This window comes from Myotis daubentonii, chromosome 5, assembly GCF_963259705.1.
Source record: "Myotis daubentonii chromosome 5, mMyoDau2.1, whole genome shotgun sequence".
NCBI classification, from domain to species: domain Eukaryota; kingdom Metazoa; phylum Chordata; class Mammalia; order Chiroptera; family Vespertilionidae; genus Myotis; species Myotis daubentonii.
The window spans coordinates 107,932,973-107,953,041 of record NC_081844.1 but is presented as its reverse complement, the minus strand read 5'-3'; the positions used below and the strand labels follow the sequence as shown (position 1 = coordinate 107,953,041).

General features: G+C 43.5%; 1 protein-coding gene across 1 annotated transcript; it reads left to right on the top strand.

Annotated features, from left to right (window-relative positions):
* Nucleotides 1–4,715: 4,715 nt before the first annotated feature.
* THOC3 (THO complex subunit 3) lies at nt 4,716–16,282 on the top strand. Its single transcript, XM_059699243.1, has 6 exons — nt 4,716–5,094; nt 5,804–5,960; nt 7,739–7,943; nt 11,547–11,708; nt 12,027–12,127; nt 15,994–16,282. The coding sequence occupies exons 1-6, from the start codon at nt 4,828–4,830 to the stop codon at nt 16,155–16,157; spliced, it is 1,056 nt and encodes a 351-aa protein (XP_059555226.1). The 5' UTR covers nt 4,716–4,827; the 3' UTR covers nt 16,158–16,282.
* The last annotated feature ends 3,787 nt before the right edge of the window (nt 16,283–20,069 follow it).

The following is a 20,069-nucleotide window of genomic DNA, read 5'->3' as shown; positions in this document are numbered from 1 at the left end:
CTTTTCTGCAAGACCCTTTGCCACAACATGGGGATTAGGAAGAAAGAAACTCGTGAGAATGATGACAACATGTCTAAGCACGATTGCTTCTTTGCCCCCTTTCGTTTACTTTGTCCAGATTCTAGCCAAAGAGACTCAGCTCAAGGAATTACCTTCTTGGAGAGGTCAGAAAAAGATCCCTGGGTTTTGGCCCTAACCAGTTTGGCTCAGGGGAGAGAATGTCAGCCTGCCGACTGAAGGGTCCCGGGTTCGATTTAGGTCAGGGGCGCATGCAGTGTCTCAGCAACATGGTTGATATTCCAGTTACCACAATATTAACTGTGAATGGTTGCATAAACTTTATTCCACAAATCATTATGCAAATAAAAGATGTGCATCATGATAAAAAGAATACCTAAATAAATGGAGAAATAGAACATATCCATGAATTCAAAGATTCAATATCGTTGCTATGTCAGTTCTCTTCAAATTGATTTATAGAGTCGATGTAGAATAATAAGCTGATTCTAATATGATTCAGAATAGCAAAACCAATTTTGAAAAGGGCAAAGTTGGAGGATAAAGGGCTCTACACGCACACTGCCTAGTTCCACCACTTATTAGATGTGCATCCTTGATCAAATTTCTTAGCCATCCTGGCCTTGGTTTCTTGATAAATAAAAAAAGGGAATAATCATTATCTACCTACATAGCGTTTCTGAGAGGAATGACTGACATAATACATATACAGCACTTAGAAAAGTACTTGGAACATAGTAAGCCTTCTAACACTGTTATGTCGTTCTTTTGTCCCTGACCTATCTGGGTATATAGAAACTCTGGGGCACTGGGGAGCCTCCAGAGCCCTGAGTGGTCTCCCTGACTCCTTGTCCAAATGTAGCATGCTGTCCTTTTCACTGCTTTTTACAGGGACATACATGGGGGTGCAACTCTCACAACGCCAGGCCGGAGTTGGTGCACAAGTCTTATTCTAGGGTTTCCAAATTTCAATCAGCATTTCATCCCTTCCTTCCTCTGCCATAAACCTAGATATGGAGAAGCGGGGGCAGAGCTTGAGTAGTAACTACTTACTACTACTACTTTGTCCGGAAGGTCTCCCGGTCTAATTAGCATATTACTCTTTTATTAGTATAGACGAGGGTAACTACAACGTATCAGTTTCAGTAACATCTGAATTCTAATCCTTTCTCTGTCATATACCAGCCATGTGACCTGGAGCAGGACATTTTACCACTTTGTTCTTCGGTTTCTTCATCTGGGACTGGGAGATAGACACCTCTGTGTATGTATGGGGGCGGGGGTAGGGGCAGAGGGGGCTTGCTTCTAATTTTCAAAGTCTTCAACTTCTCTCCCACTGTGGGACTTTGTAGTCTTAGGGCAGGAAGAAAAACCAGTTTTCCCTGTTGCATGGCCTCAAAAATAATTTCTGTCTCTCTTACCTGCTAAACACTAAGAAGTAGCACCTTTGTTCCCTGAATAGGACAGTCATGAGCTTAAGATGCTAATTTTTAAAAAAATGGAATTAAAAATTTTCATTCAGTGAAATGTGTGGGTCTTAAGGGTCTAAGTCAATGAATTTTGACAAATGTATATCCTTGTGTAAACCAACACTCCAATAAAGACATAGAAGATTTCTATGACCCCAGAAAGTTCTCCCATACCCTATTAGTCAATCCAATCCTTCTTTCCCCCAATAGGTAACCACTGTTCTGATTTTTATTGAAACTAGCGGTTTCAGTTGTCAGGTGAGGCAGCTGTATCAATTCCGAGGGGACAAAAATCCATCAACTAAAGCTTTGAAATAAACCACAACAAAGTGCCAGGGCTGCTACTGCGAGGCTTTCTTGATTGTTTATTCTGTACCAGTCACTGTGAAAGCACGGTGGGTTCTGACATTTGTTTGTAGAATATAGAAAAAGAACACAGGGGAAATGAAATATAACATATAAAAATACAGAACAGACCCCTGGGGAGCGTAAAGTTGTAACTTCCTGGCGAAGCTGCCCAAATGACACACCTATAATATTTGGCCTTCCCTTTGCTCCTTTCCTATTATCAATAACTAGTGGCCCGGTGCATGAAATTTGTGCGCGGGGGGGGGGGTGTCCCTCAGCCAGGCCTGTACCCTCTCCAATCTGGGACCCCTCAGGGGATGTCCTATTGCCAGCAGTTGGACATCCCTCTTGCAATCCAGGACCGCTGGCTCCTAACTGCTCACCTGCCTGCCCGATTAACCCCAACTGCCCCCACTGCTGGCCTGATCACCTCTAACTGCCCACCCCTGCTGGACTGATTGCCCCCAACTGTCCCCCCCACGTTGGCCTGATGGCCCCCAACTGCCCCCTCACCCCGCCCACCTGCTTCCTCCCAACTGCTCTGCCCACCGGCCTGCTTGCCCCCAACTGCCCGCCCCCCCCAACCCCCCCTGCTGGCCTGCTTGTCCCCAACTGCCCTCCCCTGCTGGCCTGATCACCCCTAACCGCCTCTGCCTTGGCCCCACCACCATGGCTTTGTTGGAAGGTCTCCCGGTCTAATTAGCATATTACTCTTTTATTAGTATAGACTAGGGTAATTACAACATATCGGTTTCAGTAACATCTGAATTCTAATAGTTTCTCTGTCATATACCAGCCATGTGACCTGGAGCAGGACATTTTACCACTTTGTTCTTCAGTTTCTTCATCTGGGACTGGGAGATAGACACCTCTGTGTATGTGTGGGGGCGGGGGTGGGGGCCGAGGGGGCTAGCATATGAAAAAGATTCCTGAAAATGAAAGTTAGGGAGGGAAAACAATGCCACCTGGTCTCCTACTCCACGATTTAGTGATTTCATTGGTATTCTTTGGAGTCTGAAAAGGTTTGAAGTCTCCAAGAATTTCTGGTTGCAGTGGGGAAGGGAAGGGAATTGGGAAAAGAAAGGGGCTCATTTCCTAAGAGCCTTCTTGGAGCTTCATGTGTGGACTCATTTAGGACCTTATGATATTCCCCTGTGATGCTGGGGGGGGGGGGATGTAGATTGTGAGAACCTCCTCCTAAGTGTTTTGGCAATACGTATTTAATGAAAAAAGTTTACATTTGCATAATGAAGTTTGTATAGGGATATTCACTGTATCATTGTTTACAAGCAAATTCATGGACACGTAAATGTCCATCAAGGGGATCAGTTGAATGATCAGTTGAATATGGGTGTGTGAGCAATTATACATTCATATCATTAAATGCTACATCCATGAAGAGTGAGACATCTGCATATACTGACAAGAAATGATTTCTTACATGTGTTTGTCATAGAAAGCAAGATATGTAAGCAACAGTGCCATCTTTTGGGGGAGGGGGAAGGATATACACACACCTATTTACTCTTCCACTATTTCTGAAAGGCCCACAAGCAATTTAACAATATTTTTCTGAAGGGGAATTTGGGCACACAGGAGGGAGGGAAACTTACTTTTCACTCTATTTTTGTACTTTTTATTTTATTTTAATTTTTATTTTTTTAAAATATATTTTATTGATTTTTACAGAGAGGAAGGGAGAGGGATAGAGTTAAAAACATCGATCAGCTCCCTTCTGCACACCCCCTACTGGGGATGTGCCCGCAACCAAGGTACATGCCCTTGACCGGAATCGAACCTGGGACCTTTCAGTCCGCAAGCTGAATCTCTACCCACTGATTCAAACCGGTTACGGCTATTTTTGTACTTTTTAAATTTGTTACCAAGTTCTCTTACATTTGTATGTGTTATCTTTAAAATATTTTGTTTTCAACTTTTTATTTTGAGATAATTGTAAATTCACAAAAGATGTGTTTTTAAACACATTTCCAGCCACCTCCTCACCACCCCAGACCCCTCCTAGTCCACAGCCCTTCTCCAGGGTCTTGCCTGTCGCTGACAGCTCACCACTGTTTTCTTCAGTTCAAAACTGCTGGATCTGTGGGTTAAGGTAGGGGTGTGAAGGGTGGGGAATAAGGAATTTACTCTGTATCTTTTGTAATTTTTTTTGCATATATAATCATGTGCATATAGTCTCTTCTAAAAACAAGGAATTGCCGAACCGGTTTGGCTCAGTGGATAGAGCGTCAGCCTGCGGACTCAAGGGTCCCAGGTTCGATTCCGGTCAAGGGCATGTACGTTGGTTGCGGGCGCATCTCCAGTGGGGGGTGTGCAGGAGGCAGCTGATCGATCTCTCTCATAGATGTTTCTGACTTTCTATCCCTCTCCCTTCTTCTCTGTAAAAAATCAATAAAATATATATAAAAAAAATAAAATAAAAACAAGGAATTTATTTATTTAAACAAATCCAGGCCCCTTCCCAATAACCCTCCTCCCCAACCCCTAGTCTTTACTGGAACGAGCTCACCAGCACGCCCTTCTCCAGCAAGAAGTTCAGGGCCTTCAGCTCTAAGGGAGGGGGCTGAGGGATGAACAGCAACTCTAGAAAAAAGGTATTTTACTGACGAGGAACCGAGGTTTAGAAGGATAACGTTGGTTTCCGTCTTCGATTACACACGGATATAAATGTTATCTACCCAGAAGGAGGTAAGGGGGGGAATGGGAATCCCAAAAACCTCAGAATCGTTCACTCTGCAGTGCCTTTAAAGCCGAATCATTACTGTTTGAAAAGGCACCAGCGGGCGCGCGCGCTGCACGGCGGGATTTGTAGTCCTTTTCCGGTGGGCCACAGTGCGGCTGCGCGGGAGAGACGCCGCACGTCCGAGCGCATGCGTGCGGCGGCGGCGGCAGGACTGATTGGACTGGGGCCGGGACCGCGGCAGGACCGACTGTTCTGAGGCCGCGGGTGGGCGCGGCTGCACGGGAGCTCGGCATGGCGGTACCCGCGGCGGCCATGGGGCCCTCGGCGCTGGGCCAGAGCGGGCCCGGCTCCATGGCCCACTGGTGCTCCGTGAGCAGCGGCCCGACGCGCTACGTGCTGGGCATGCAGGAGCTGTTCCGGGGCCACAGCAAGACGCGCGAGTTCCCGGCGCACAGCGCGAAGGTGCACTCGGTGGCCTGGAGCTGCGACGGGCGGCGTCTGGCCTCTGGGTCCTTCGACAAGACGGCTAGCGTCTTCCTGCTGGAGAAGGACCGGTTGGTGAGCTGCCAGGGCCGGGCACAGGCCGGGGAGAAGGGCCGCGGGATAGCGGGTGCGGTGAGGCGGGAAGGGCCGGAGGGGCTAGAGGGGAGAGGCTAGGCCGGGACGGGGGAGCGGTGCGAGAGCGGGGGGGTCGGGGCACGCGCTGGCGTGGTGAGGGGCGAGGAGGGGTGTGGTGGAGAGGAAGGGCGTGGTGAGGGGCGAGGAGGGTGCGGAAGGTGGTGGTAAGGGGTGAGGATGCGCGGGAGTGGAGGAGGACGTGGGAGGGTGCAGCAGGTGGAGGGCGGTGGGGCTGGGTGAGGAGGGTGGGGGGTGGCGGGAAGGGTTGGTGTGGGGGGAGTGGCGGGCTGTTGTGGGGTCCCTGTCGGGTGAGGAGGGCCCCTTGGACCATGGTAGGGCCTCGGTGGGAATGAGCAGATGGCGGGGGACCTTGGTGGCGGAGGAAGGTGGCAAACCAGAAAGGAGGAGGAAGGCCGGGACCCGCAGAAGCAACGGTGTCCGTGTGGAAACCAGCCTCCCGTGGTTCAGGGCGACCGGGGAGGGAGGGCGGGGGGATTTGGGAAGGGGCGTGGAAGCACCGGACTCGTGTTAATTTTCTAAATTTTTGTGGGTCCGATAAGGTCAAGGAGTCACACGTGAATAAGGTTAAGGAGTCACACGTTTGACAGGGACACACGTGTGACGTGACACCTGGAGTTTGTTCTTTCAGGTCAAAGAAAACAATTACCGCGGACACGGCGACAGCGTGGACCAGCTGTGTTGGCATCCAAGTAACCCTGACCTGTTCGTCACAGCGTCTGGAGACAAAACCATTCGCATCTGGGATGTGAGGACTACCAAGTGCATCGCTACTGTGAACACTAAAGGTGACTTCGGAGAGGGGGCAATGGGAAGATGCGTTACTTACCTTCGTTCAACAAGCATGTTCCCAATGCCTTTTCTGTGCCTGGCCTGGCGCTAGTTAGAGGTCATCCTGAGCTCCAAGGATATCACAGTTCAGTGCATAAAAAAAGAAATCATCTAACAAAATGTGACATGGTTCATCTTAGAACGGAGCTGTCTATGTTATAGACTCTATAAAGTGGGTACCCAGAATGGAAATGCTGAGGTCTGCCTGGGGGAGCCAGGGAGGGCCTCACGGAATTTGGGCAGACCCTTAGAGCAGCCATAGGAATGGAGTGGTCGGTGCGATGGGAGGGGGCACTGCTCACCGGCTAGGATGGCTGAAGGTTGGATGGCCTTGGGGGTCTGGAAGAAAATGACTTGTGCCTTTATAGACTCTGTTATTCACCAGTATCGTCCTATAAACCTTGAGGTAATTTACCGTGTTTTGTTGATTAAGATGTCATTGGTTATAAGATACACCAATATTTTAAGTGCCATTAGGAAAGGAAATAAAGCTTCCAGATAACAATGTATACCAAAAATTTTGACATGCATGCATTTGATGCATTTTAAAATGCATCATAGATAATAAAATATGGAAAAAATATGCATCTTCGAGAATTGGTAAAGTTGATGAGATTTTTAATTGATGTGTGCAGTGTGTCCCACTGGGCTTTGTTGACAAGACTCATCCCTGTAAGTGGAATAATGTAGTCATTTCCCCATGATGCATAAGTGGATGAACATTAAAAATCGTATATATAAATATATATATATATATATATGTATGTTTTAATGTCTATTAAAAAAGAACCAGCTCATCAAAATTATTGCTAATTTAAGCTAAATTAAATTTTTTGAGTCAATTTTAAAGAAAAGTATAGCTGTTACCTGATTAGGACAAAAATTGTGAAAGTGGCATGTGAATGACTGGAGTTTGGGAAATGCTGGTGTAAGAGAATTAGAGGCGTTGGAGCCAAATCTAGTGGCTCTTCTAGCTTTGACAGTTTGGCTCATCTCTCTTGTCTTCCATTTCTTCATCTGTAAAATAAGGATAATGAATTGCTAATAAAGAGAGTATTGTGAGGACCAAATGGGGAAATTGGTAGATGAATGTGCCCGGCTCATAGTTGCTGAATCTTAGGTGCTAGTTTGCTGAGAACCAAGATCAACAGTAATTAATATAAATGGAAGAAGCCTGGTCAGAAGGCTGAATTGGACTCTTTGATATTCCAGGGTGAATATCTGCATTTTATTACCTACTGCTGACTCAGTGGCCTAAAGTAAACTCCCCCAACCTGATAATCTTACCTTTACTAAACAATCACCTTTGATATGTCTGTTTGCATTCCTGAAAGGCAATTGTGTATTCTAGTAAAAAAAACAAATGGGAACAGAAATTCAGTGGAACTTAGTCCCTTGAACTAGGTTCACAACTGACTACCCCCGTAATTTTCAAATTTATATTTCTTGTCTTTTGTATTAATTTTTGCGTCAGCCCTTTCTCCAAGTCTTTGAACCTGAGGCCACGCTGGCCATGGCTTCACACTAGTTGCCTTTGTTACTAATGTTGTGGCCTCACCCCATAACAAAAAAACAGAATTTCCGGAGGATGAGGCCCAGAAATCAGGCTTTTAAAAAGACTCCCAGGTGATTCTAATGTGCAGCCAAGGTTGAGAACCACTGTTCTAGGATAACAAAATAAACTTCTTGATTCTGGGCAAATGGATGATCTTACTGATTATATCTGGTTTTCTAGGGGAGAACATTAATATATGTTGGAGTCCCGATGGGCAGACCATAGCCGTAGGCAACAAGGATGATGTCGTGACCTTTATTGATGCCAAGACACATCGTTCGAAAGCAGAGGAGCAGTTCAAGTTTGAGGTCAATGAAATCTCCTGGAACAATGACAATAACATGTTCTTCCTGACAAATGGCAATGGTTGCATCAACATCCTCAGGTGAGGGGCTTCTAGCCTAGGGAACTGTCTTACTTTAACAGCTGGGTGCGCTGGTGGTTGCAGAGATGAATTAGGTGTGAGTCTGTCCTGAAGGAGCTTAACGGATATACAGTACAGTATTGTACTAAAGAACCCTGACCTCTGTTGAGCGCCTTCCAGCCGGGCACCTTGTATTTTGCTGGGTCCTCACAGAAATTGTAGGGGGTTGATGGTGTGCTTCCCATTTGATAGATAAGGATCTGGGGTTCAGAGTCACTGGTCAGCTGGTGAGCACTAGAACCGGATGCACCTTGAATTGTGGCTAATTTGTACCCTGGAAGTCTCAGCTTAAATACATTACATTCACCGCAAGGATGCCATCTCTCCTCTCCCTCCTCAAGGTCAGAGGCTTATTTTATGTACTTCCTTTTGGAACCAATTCTCATTTTACATTGTAATTGCATGTTTACTTCTCAGTGTCCTCCATGAGACTTAAGTTCCATGAGGGTAGAGACTGTGGTTAACTTGTTTACTGTTGAATCCCTAATGCCTAGCCCAGTCCCTGCTACACATAGTAAGGATTTCAGTACATATTTGCTCTCTAAATGAATGAAATGGTGGAATTGAAATTCAGGTCTTTCTGGTGCTCTTCCTTCTGCTGTCCTGGGTGAGCAATGCCAGGCAGAGTGAAACAGGTTTTACATTAGAGAGGCTGGGTTTGCTGTGGAATCCCCGGGAAAGAAACTTGAGTTGAGGGTTGAAGGAGGCAGCTTTTGAGTTTGACTTTGAAAGATGAGTAGAGTTTTAAGAATCAGAAAAAGAGAACTGCACAGTTGCCAAAGCAAGTGTGAGTGAGCATGACTTATTTGGAGGGTAGTTGGTAGGTCAGGGTTGCTGAGAGTGGTGGCAGTTAAGGTATTGAAAAGAGGGTCCGAACATGGCAAGATAAAGTTGAAATATGATTTGGGACCAGATCACAAAAGGCTTGGATTTCTGTGCTTGGTAACTTGAATTTTATTCTGTAGGCAGTGGGGATTCTGTAACTTTCTTTCAAGCCTTTTTAAAACAGGTATGGAAAACCACATAAAACGAATGTGTAGCTTAATGAACAATTATATGCATGACACCTGTGTAACCCCACTCAGGTCAAGGAATAGTACTTTGCTGGCCATATCAGAAGCCAGTCCGTAGGCTTTATCCTAATCATAACCCACTCTCCAGAAAAGTAAACACTGTCTGGAGGTTTATCATTGTTTATAGTTTTAGCTACCAAGTATGTACAGTGGGGCCTTGACTTACGAGTGTCCCGACTAACGAGTTTTTTGAGATACCAGCTGTCTCTGGGCCGTTTTTTTCCATTGAGTTGATAGAGTAATTTGAGTTAATGAGCTCCTTAACGAGCTCCTTAACGAGCTTGGTGTCCGAAGGAATTAAACTGGTAAGTCAAGGCCCCACTGTATCTCTAGATACTCTAGTCTTTGCCCACTTAAAAACGTTTGATAAGTCTCTTTATAAACATAAAGGTCAGCTTCCATCCCTTTCTTTTACTTATGGCTTAGCTTTTGAAAAACCAGACTATTAACATGTAGAGATTCTCCTAGTCTGGATTTTGCTGATCTCATAATGCGTATTTATTTGTCGGAATATGAGACATGTCTTCTCACCTACTATTTGGTTACTCATAAATATAGTTCATTTAGGAAAGACAGGATAAATGCTTGATTCTTTCTCTTTATCATTGGGTAATGAATCAGTTCCCTATGACCTTCAAATATGACCAGCTAGAGGTTTTGTGTGTGTGTGTGTGTTTTAATGAATCATTATGGACCTAGGTATTTAAGCAGTTTTTAAAAATATAATATACATTAGGAATTCATACTGATGATTTCCAACTAAAATGCAGGGCTACAGGAATTTTACTAAATCTCTTCCATATTCAAATCTCTTTCCTTCCAAACAGTACAGCGGGGCCTTGACTTACGAGTTTAATTCGTTCGGAGACTGAGCTCATTAAGGAGCTCGTTAACTCAAATTACTCTGTCAACTCAATGCAAAAAATCGGCCCAGAGACAGCTGGTATCTCAAAAAACTCAGAGACACTTGTAAGTCAAGGTCCCACTGTATTCTGGTTTCCAAAGATGCAGGGGACTATAGAATTAGAATGCTCCATGGTTGTTGTTACCTTTATCCCATGTTACATATACAGTTATCCCAGAATAACCACCACCACCAGTGTAACTACTTAAAACAGTAAATTTTGCTTTTTGAGTGTGCTTTCCTCATTCTTCCTCTATTAAAAAAAATAGTAATACTATAGATTGTCCGAGTATAGAGCCATTCCATATTATACCTTCCCTTTTAACCATATGTAGTTTCTATAAGAAACTATATGCAATGCTCATCACCAGCACTGTGTTGATAAATCTTTAGTCATTTGGATTGTCAAAGCTCATTCTCTAGTTTAGATTCCTTAGGAATGGTTCATGAGAACAATATTCCCTGAGTTCATAGTTCTAGCATCCTATATGATAAAAAGGTAATATGCAAATTGACCCTAACAGCAGAACGACTGGGAATGACTGGTCACTATGACACACACTGACCACCAGGAGGCAGACGCTGAATGCAGGAGCTGCCCCCTGGTGGTCATTACGCTCCCACATGGGGAGTTCTGCTCAGCCACAAGCCAGCACAGTGGTGGTGGCGGGAGCCTCTCCAGCCTCTTCAGCAGCGCTAAGGATGTCCGACTGCAGCTTAGGCCTGCTCCCCGCTGGCAAGTGGACATCCCCGGAGGGCTCCTGGGCTGCCAGAGGGATGTCTGACTGCCAGCTTAGGCCCAATTCCCCCTCTCCTTCCCCGGGAGCGGGCCTAAGCCAGCAGGTGGACATCCCCAGAGGGGTCCCAGACTGCGTGAGGGCACAGGCCGGGCTGAGGGACGCCCCCCCCCCAGTGCACAAATTTTTGTGCACCGGGCCTCTAGTATACTTATAAAACTTATAGATGGTTTATTATTGTACTTATTTGAACTCTTTATAATTTTTTTAAAAAATATATTTTATTGATTTTTTACAGAGAGGAAGGGAGAGAGATAGAGAGTTAGAAACATCGATGAGAGAGAAACATCGATCAGCTGCCTCCTGCACATCTCCTACTGGGGATATGCCCGCAACCCAGGTACATGCCCTTGACCGGAATCGAACCTGGGACCTTTCAGTCCGCAGGCCGACGCTCTATCCACTGAGCCAAACCGGTTTCGGCTGAACTCTTTATAATTGATAATCAGTCTTGCTAGCTATAAAAAATCCTTGCTTGTGTATCTTAAATATGTATTGTTTTCTTTTGGCATAAAGTGTTACTTGCAAAAGGGTCTAATAATAATTGAATTTTCTTTTTCTTTCAATCCAGTAATTTTACCTCTGTGTCACATCTGGGTTTATATTCTCAGGTGTGTGGTGTGTTGTTTCAGTTTGTTGTTTGGAATCTGTGTTTAAGGAAAGCTTTCTTGAATACAGTCTTTGATATTCTGTTGTCTTTGGTTTTCCCCTTCAGTGTCTCCTATTATCATTTTAGCGTCACAGTCCTCTTTCCACAGTTTGATCGCTGTTTGTCTGTCTGGTTTTGCAGCTACCCAGAGCTGAAGCCGGTGCAGTCCATCAATGCGCACCCTTCTAACTGCATCTGCATCAAGTTCGACCCCACGGGGAAGTACTTTGCCACAGGAAGTGCGGATGCTTTGGTCAGCCTCTGGGATGTGGATGAGTTAGTGTGTGTTCGGTGCTTTTCCAGGTAAGCGACTCGCCAGCACTTGCCTTGGATATTTTATTTCATTTTGGGCGAAATTGTGCCTTCTTATTGGGTTATTTAAAATCTTCTTCAATTACAGTTGTCATTCAATATTATATTAGTTGTAGGTATACAGCGTAATGGTTACATATTTATAGAACTGGCAAAGTGTTCTCCCTGATAAGTCTAGTACCCCCTGACACCATACACAGTTATTACAATATTATTGACTGTATTCCCTATGCTGAACTTTACCTCCCTTATTCTTGGGTTATTCTAATCTCTCCTTTGTCTACTCTTCTTTGTCTACTTTCTCCTTAGGCTGGATTGGCCTGTGAGGACCCTCAGTTTCAGCCACGATGGGAAAATGCTGGCTTCAGCATCAGAAGATCATTTTATTGACATTGCTGAAGTAGAGACAGGTGACTAAAACCTTCCTATTTTAACAAGAACCTTCTGTCCTTCATCTCTGGCCATCAGGACCTCTCCTGTCATGTGTTTTTATTTCTGCACATTACTCCATCAGTATTAGCGTCAATGAATTTGTCACCTTAGACAAGTTCATTTATTACAACTGTTACAGTCAGGTAATGAGGGAGCAAAGAGTTAGGAAAGGCAGGGGCAGGTCTGAAGAAAAGCGATTTAGGAAAATATTTTGTATTTTTATTAACTTTGAATTCTTTCATTATAATGAAAAATTTACAATACAGGAAGGTAGGACCTGTGGTCCCACCATTTACTAGTAAGTGCTACCTCTTTTTAGCATTGTAATATATTTCTTTTTATCTTTTGCCTGTATGTGAATATATATGTGTGTGTGTATATACATGTATATGTATATTTATACTTTAAGGAATTATCAAAGTAGGTGCGATGTGCTTTAAAAATAACAAAACAGAACTTGCAAATAGAAAAATGGGAGGAGTGTAATCATTTTATAAAAGAATTTCCTCAGTTTTATTTTTTAAAGTAGCTGTATTATTTTGGAAATACATGATACATTAGTAAAAGAATTAAAACTATGTAGAAAATTTCAGAGAAGTAGTAAAAAACTTGAAATTCCACGATTTAAAGAATGCCACTGTTGGTAACATCAGGGGAGCATGGTCAGCCACCCCGACATGCAGCTCCTGTGATGCTGGGTTCTCACCTGTTATTCTGGGGCCCTGTCTTACCTGCAGAATGTTACAGCTTCTTAGTGCGGTGGCTGCTGAGTCACTGCCACTTTGAGTGGGGTTAGAATTTCATTCTATATACTGTCTCATTCTGTGTGCTATCAGGTGGCTTCTAATTGTCGCACCGTTACCAATAATGCCGTGACGAGTGTCCTTGTTGTACTTCATTTTACTTATGTGATCATCCTTTTGGGTAAGCCATTGAAGTGGGATTGCTGAGTCCTAGTTGTTCACATTTTGTGAAGGACCAAACCACCCTACAGAAAAATTACTGCAGTTTTGCTCTTAGCATCAGTGTGTGCATGTACTTGTTTTTCTCATGCCGTCTTTGTGCAAGTTTCTTTTAATTTTCTACCTTACCTAATATATGTAAAATACAATTTAATTCACAGTACTCTTTCAGGAATATATTGAATGTAGCTCTATTAACTTTTTCTAAATGCTTTAACAAATATATTTTTTGAGATTATAATTTTTTAAATTTATTTTTTAGTTATAGTTGACATACAGTACTATTTAGACAAATACTTTTAAACATGTTGGATTTTAAACAGAAATTTTCTCGATAACATCAATTAAAAATTAAAAGCAAGATATTAAAACAAAGCAAAATTATATTATTTTACAGCATTTTTATATACAAATGGGAAACAGTCTAATTTCATTATGAAATAAGTTGTGATACATCCATATTACAGTGTGCCAAGAGAAATGGAAGATGCGTGAGGCATAGTGCTGAATGATGAATGAGCAAAGCAAGTAGTCAGCCATGCATAGGATATGTTCCCATTTAGGTAAAGAAAATAAACTGAAGTTGGTAGGAAAACATTTAGAAGAATTTATCTCAGACTTATAAGATTAAGGGAAGACTTAAATAGGGAAAAATAATAAATTTAAATTACCGATTATTACTAAAACCAGTTAAACAAAATTAAAAATTGAGTTCCTCAGTCACCCTAGGCACATTGCAGGGACTCAGTAGCCCATGTGGCCAGTGGGAGCTGTATTGTTCAGTGCAGATAGAGAATGTGTCTATCACAGACATGTTTGGTGTATGGTACTGCTCTGTACCCTTGACCTGTTTGAATTTTAAGTCTTCATATAGTAGTTTGTAAAATAAGAGTAATACATGTTCATTATAGAATATTTGGAAAATGCTAACAAATTCAAAGGAGCAATTAACAGGCACATATAGGTCCATAATTTAGAGATAATCATTGCTAACATCTTAGCATCTATCCTTCTGGTCTTTCTTTTCCTCCTACATGCATATGTATTTTTTTCTGTTGTTGGAATCATATGTTAGATGTAATTTTGTATTTCACATATATATATATGTATGTACATTTTAAAATGTAAATATATATAAATATGTAAATATAATGTATCTTTTTTTTACTGATTTCAGAGAGGAAGGGAGAGGGAGAGAGAGATAGAAACATCAACGATGAGAGAGAATCATTGATCAGCTGCCTCCTGCATGCCCCACATTGGGGATCAAGCCTGCAACCTGGCATGTGCCCTCCTAGTTCATAGGTCCATACTCAACCATATATTATATATAATAACATATATAATAAAACCTCATTTTAAATACGCCAGGGACCGCACGTTTTTGGGCAAACTGCACGTTATTTAAATCATCATAATGCACTTTGGGTGTTGTTTTTCAATAATTATAACATTTTTATTTACAAAAACAATTAATTAAAGTTCCTAGTACTTTTTTAATGTATGGTACTGCATAAAACATTTTCCTCTATGAAGAGGGACCAAACAAAATTTACATAAGTACCTGCATTCGCTCCTTTTTCCATGGGCGTGAAAAACAAGAACACTTGTGAGTGGTCCTTAACAGATGGCGCGCGAAACATGAGAAACCTCCTGAGCGGTACGAAATGTGTTAATATATAGTCCACTTAATTTTCAGCTTTTCAGACACACCCATACACATTGCATCAGTCTATTGAAACTTTGATGGTCTGGAATAGTAATGTCTGCCTCACAGTCAGCACTGATTTATCATTCAAAGATTAAACTTTCCAAAAAACTGAGATTGTGTTAAAGTCTATGAAGCCACATGGTTATTTGGGAAATTTTAGGCCTCTTCATGTCTACTCTGATTTTCTTGAACTATATAAATTTCTTTTATCAATCCCATATCAAATGACATGGAGTTAAAGGCGTGAAGAGAAATGAAGGAGGAGTAGTACACTTTGCAACCATTTTTGTGTCTCTGTAACTCAGAACTTTGCTCAGACATAGATATAGGCTGCCAGATACTAGCATCATGAAAAGTGGTTAGCTGTCCCAGAAATAGAATTTCTCTATCTCTCCCTCCCTCCTCCCCTCCCTCCCTTTTTTCTTCCCTCCCTCACTTACTTTGTTTTTCCACATACACAAGTATATATGAAAGCTTTATGGACATAATTCATGTACCATAGTTGGCTAGTTTGAAGTAGACAGTTGAGTGTATTCTGCATTTTTAAATTGGCACCACACTGTAAATGTTTTACTACATGCATCTTAATCCTAAGGTTGAAAAAAGTTAAGCAGGATTAAAGGAACAATAGCTTTAGAAAATCATGTTTAATTTCAACAAGTGGGAGGAATATATTTTTGGGAGAAAGAGCTTGTATTACTCTTACTAGAAGGCATTGAGATTTAGTAGATGGATCTGCTGCCTGGAAACAGATTGACTTCATGTGTTGACTTCGTTGCTTCCTTGAGATGTGATTTACCTGTTAAGTCACTTGTTTCTTTATAAAATGGTGTTTAAAACCATTACCTGTCTTGCCGGGTTGCCATTATACTTTATGGGAATAAAGGATAGTCCATGTCATTCATAGCATGCTCAGTGAACATCAGTGTCTGCTCACTGTTTTCCCACGGAGTGTAGGCTCTTACGTTAACCGGTCGGCGTTCAGGACCTGCCCTGCCACCAAACGACTTGTGACCTCTCCGCGCCTCAGTGTTCTCTGTAAAGTGGGCTAATGATTGCGTCTGTCTCATGGGGCTATCAAGTGGATTAAATGAGTCGATATAGCTAAGTACTTAATGAGTGTGTTCTCTTACTAATGTATTCATTGGTTTCTCTATATTGATTTTTATAGGAGACAAGCTATGGGAGGTGCAGTGTGAGTCCCCGACCTTCACTGTGGCTTGGCACCCCAAAAGGCCTCTGCTGGCATTTGCCTGTGATGACAAAGATGGCAAATATGACAGCAGTCGGGAAGCAGGGACTGTGAAGCTGTTTGGGCTTCCCAATGACTCCTGATTAGGAGGACCCGGCGTGGGGGACAGTGAACTAAAATTAGTTTGGTCTGTCTCTCCGAGTTGGTGTGCACCTACAGTATTTGTACATTGCTATAAATTATAAAAGTCTTTTTTTCAGGCTGCCCATTCCAGTTGCCTTCTTGTTTGTTATGTTAGCAGTTCCTTTCCTTTCTCTCCTGCGTGAGGGCTCTGCAGTGTGGGTGATGACCCCAGCAAACCTTGTCCTCTGGGGATCTCCTGTCCTGCCTTTGGGTACAGGGTGGACTGCATTGGACTTGCTTCTGCTTGGACACTACCTAGTTTGGAGGGTGGGTGAAAAAGGGTGAGGTGGGGGTCCTAGCCAGATAGCTCAGTTGCTTAGAGCGCCGCGCTGTCCCAATACGCCAAGTTTGATCTCCGTTCAGGGCACATACAAGAAGCAACCAATAAATGCATAAATAAGTGGAACAACAAATCGATGTTTCTCTCTCTTCCCTTCCTCCCTCCCTCCTCCCTCCCACTAAAATCAATTAATTAAAAAAATAAAGAAGAATATTGGGGATGGAGATTTTTTAAATAATTAAATACATATAATTTTGAGAATTGAATAATAAAACTGGCTTTTTTATTATGAGACTTCTAGGACTTCTTAAACTATGGTATTATGATATTATTACAGGAAGATACTTCAGTTTTTCATTTAGAAAAAAAATCTCAAGTAGAATTTAAAGGTGGTAATCTGTTATTTACTGTCCTAACCCAAGAACTCTGAAATGCAGCGACAGGGTGTGAAGTGTGTGGGCAGTAGCAGTCCTTTGAGTCAGCGCTTGTTTGTATGTATGTGTATGTCTACCTGGCCTCGCTCTTCAAATTTATGGTAAACACTGGGAAAAGTAGTAACATACAAATAAGAACTACAAAATCAGGTTATTAAAAACTCGGGTTAAGAAATAGAAATTAGAATAGAAAGAATTAAAATAGAAACATTCAAAAAAAAGGAGTCAATTGAATGGTTGAACTAAAATTTTGACTCTGCACTTCCTGGTGGCAAAGTGAGGACGGGGGTAAGTCAGCGAATTTTTCTGAAAAGAAAAGCACATGCCAGCTCCTCGGGGAGCCACGCTGTTGTTAGCTCTGACCTCCAAAGGAAATGGCTCACGCAGGGATTCTTACTGGTGAGTAATATTTAGACTTTTATTGTATTTTAATGTATTTCAGCATAAAAAGTAGGGATATACCTCAGTAAGCGATATTTGTAGAAAATTTCGGAAAAAGCAGGTAAGCAAAAAGACCAGTCATATTCCCAGCATTTTAGGGTATATGCTAGGAGTTTTCCTGTGCTCATATTTACACATAAAAACGTGTGTAGCTTTATAAACATCTTGAAGACAAGTCAAGTATGACAAGATAATTATGCAAGGTGCTCAGCACCGTGTTGGGCAGTATTATAAACAATGAGTGTTAGACATTTTTAGTTACCGGCCATTCCCTCTGTGCCTGGCACTGTAATGAGCACTTTATATCAGCTGTTACTCAAGTTTTGCGGTAGCCTACTGAGGCTGGGTATTGGGGAGTTTAAGTTACTCAGTGTTACTCATGAAGTGACGACGTCCAGGTGCCTTCTGTTGCAGTGACTTCTGTTTTCACGTGCGTTTCCATTTTACAGAAGAGGAAACCATGGCTCTGAGCAGTCAGCTCTCGGCCTGGGTTAGTGCCTGATTGGTTGCATCCCGGCTTCAGGCTCAGTAGTGTTTCCTCCAGCAGCCAGAACAGCCTCTGCCTCCACCTTTCCGGGAAAATGGTCTTTTCAATTGCAAACAGCGTGCCACCTCCTTACGTCAGAGGTTCAGTGCTCATGTCACTGGAGTGAACTTCCGTGCGTTGTTTCTTGATTTTGCAATTGCTTGTTATTTCTCTGGTTGCTGCCATGTTTTTCCGTATATCTCCCCTTGGCATCAGAACCAGGTGCTATAAGTTTAGATTCTTGATATTTGATCAGTTCCCTCCTCTTCCATCCATGTGGACTTTCCCCCTGGGTTTTGTAAAGTCGTGATCCCTGCCGCCCATCACTTCAACAAGAGATTGTGGCTTTCAGCTAGGGGGGATGGGCACTTTAGCGTCAGGAAAACACCCCTGAAGAAGGAGCTCCAGCTCGTGGTTACCTTCACTGACTGTCAAGGTCTTGCTGACATTTCTGTTTAGCTTCAGAGGCCTGGAGGGGCTCCTTTGTGGAGAAATGACAGGATTCATCCCAGACCTGGGACCCCCTGTGGTTTGAGTGAGGTTTCGTTCAGAGCAGGAAGGATGCCATTCACAAGCACAAGTGGCCATTCATTACTCAGTAAGTCTAGGGCTGTCAGTCACTGTTCCAAACACCAGCCCACCGAAGCGGGTGGTGAGGTCAGCCCTGATCTAGACTTCACTTGGCAGGGGAAGTTACATGTGCTGGGCCAGTGACCCATGGCTGTGATGACTGGAAGTCAGGCTAAGACATAGGTAGATAAGACTTTCATCTCTTTTGCTGAGCACCTGGATTCTCTGGGGCATCAGGTCCAGGAAGGAGACAACCTGCCAAATGGTAAGCTGGTGTGGGACGTATGTGTGTGCCTTGAGGGTGGTTTCCTTCACCCTCACCTGTCTAGGGTCAGGCTGTGCAGCAAGGGGGGGTGTTGGGAGGCTAGAACAGGGGGTCCTGGTCAGAGGCCATCAGACCAAGGAGCAGGCTGTGTGCTCCATGTCAGGGCCTGAGGTGTGGAGTACCTACCACAAGGCGAATTGGAAAGAGGCCAATTCTTGAACGTCCCAGAGCAAAGCAGTGTGCTATGTGTATGTTCTGAGTTGGTTGCAGTGTAATTATGGGTGGGTCCCATTGAAAATGACCAGGAATGGGGTAGAAACAATGTTAATCTCTTCCCTGTGGCAAAGATGGATTCTAATCCCTAAGGATTTTAGTCACAAAAGGGACCATGGAATGACTGCCCTCTTGGGAAGGATAACAGCCCATAAATGGAATTAAAAGTAAGCCCTGTGTTTCAGAAGGGGAATAGAGTTCATACAAATGGAAGTGCATTGCACACTCAGACATACCTGTATATAGGTGAGGCTTCCCTTCTTTTCTCCCTCAGACACTGGTGCAGTGGGATTAAGGCTGGCTTCATACTGGAGCAGAACCGGAATTGGGTCTCAGCTCCGGCAGTGACTGATCTGTCCCACTTTCCTCATTCATAGAGGGGATGACGAATCCTCTTGTCTTTGGGTTGTTAGGATAATTAAACGAGATAAAGTATTTGTGAAGTGTCTGCCACAGCACCTGGCATGCGGCTTCTAATGAGAACAGGGCTGGCAGTGGAGACAAGTCATCAGTCCATCAGCTTTCCTGGCTCTAAATGCCAGAGTTGAGGGAGCCACGTTAATCATTCCAGGAGTTGGTGCTGTGAAGGGAACAGAGCTGTCCATCACACCCTGGGCATGGCACAGGTCAGAGGAGAGAGATTGGATCTGCTTTCTGCTCCCGTCTGGGCCCATGATGGATGGGTGCATGCAAACAGTGGAGCATCAGTCAGAACTGTACGCTAGTGGCGGGAATAGGAGTCAGGGAGGGTAAAGCTCTTATTTGCTGAGGTTGCTGGGAAAGGATAGGGGTGGGGGGGTGGACTTAGAGCAAGTAGAGAATATGAATATAGGGCAGAGGACACGGAAGGGGTGCTGCAGCTTGGAGCAAAGCCGAGGTGTTTTTTTGTTTTATTTATTTATTTATTTAGGAAATCTTTATTGTTCAGATTATTACATTTGTTCCTCTTTTTTCCCCCCCATAGCTCCCCTCCACCCAGTTCCCACCCCACCCTCTGCCCTTACCCCCCCACTGTCCTCATCCCTAGATGCACAGTTTTTGTCCAGTCTCTTCCTGCATCTCCCACACCCCTTTCCCCACCAA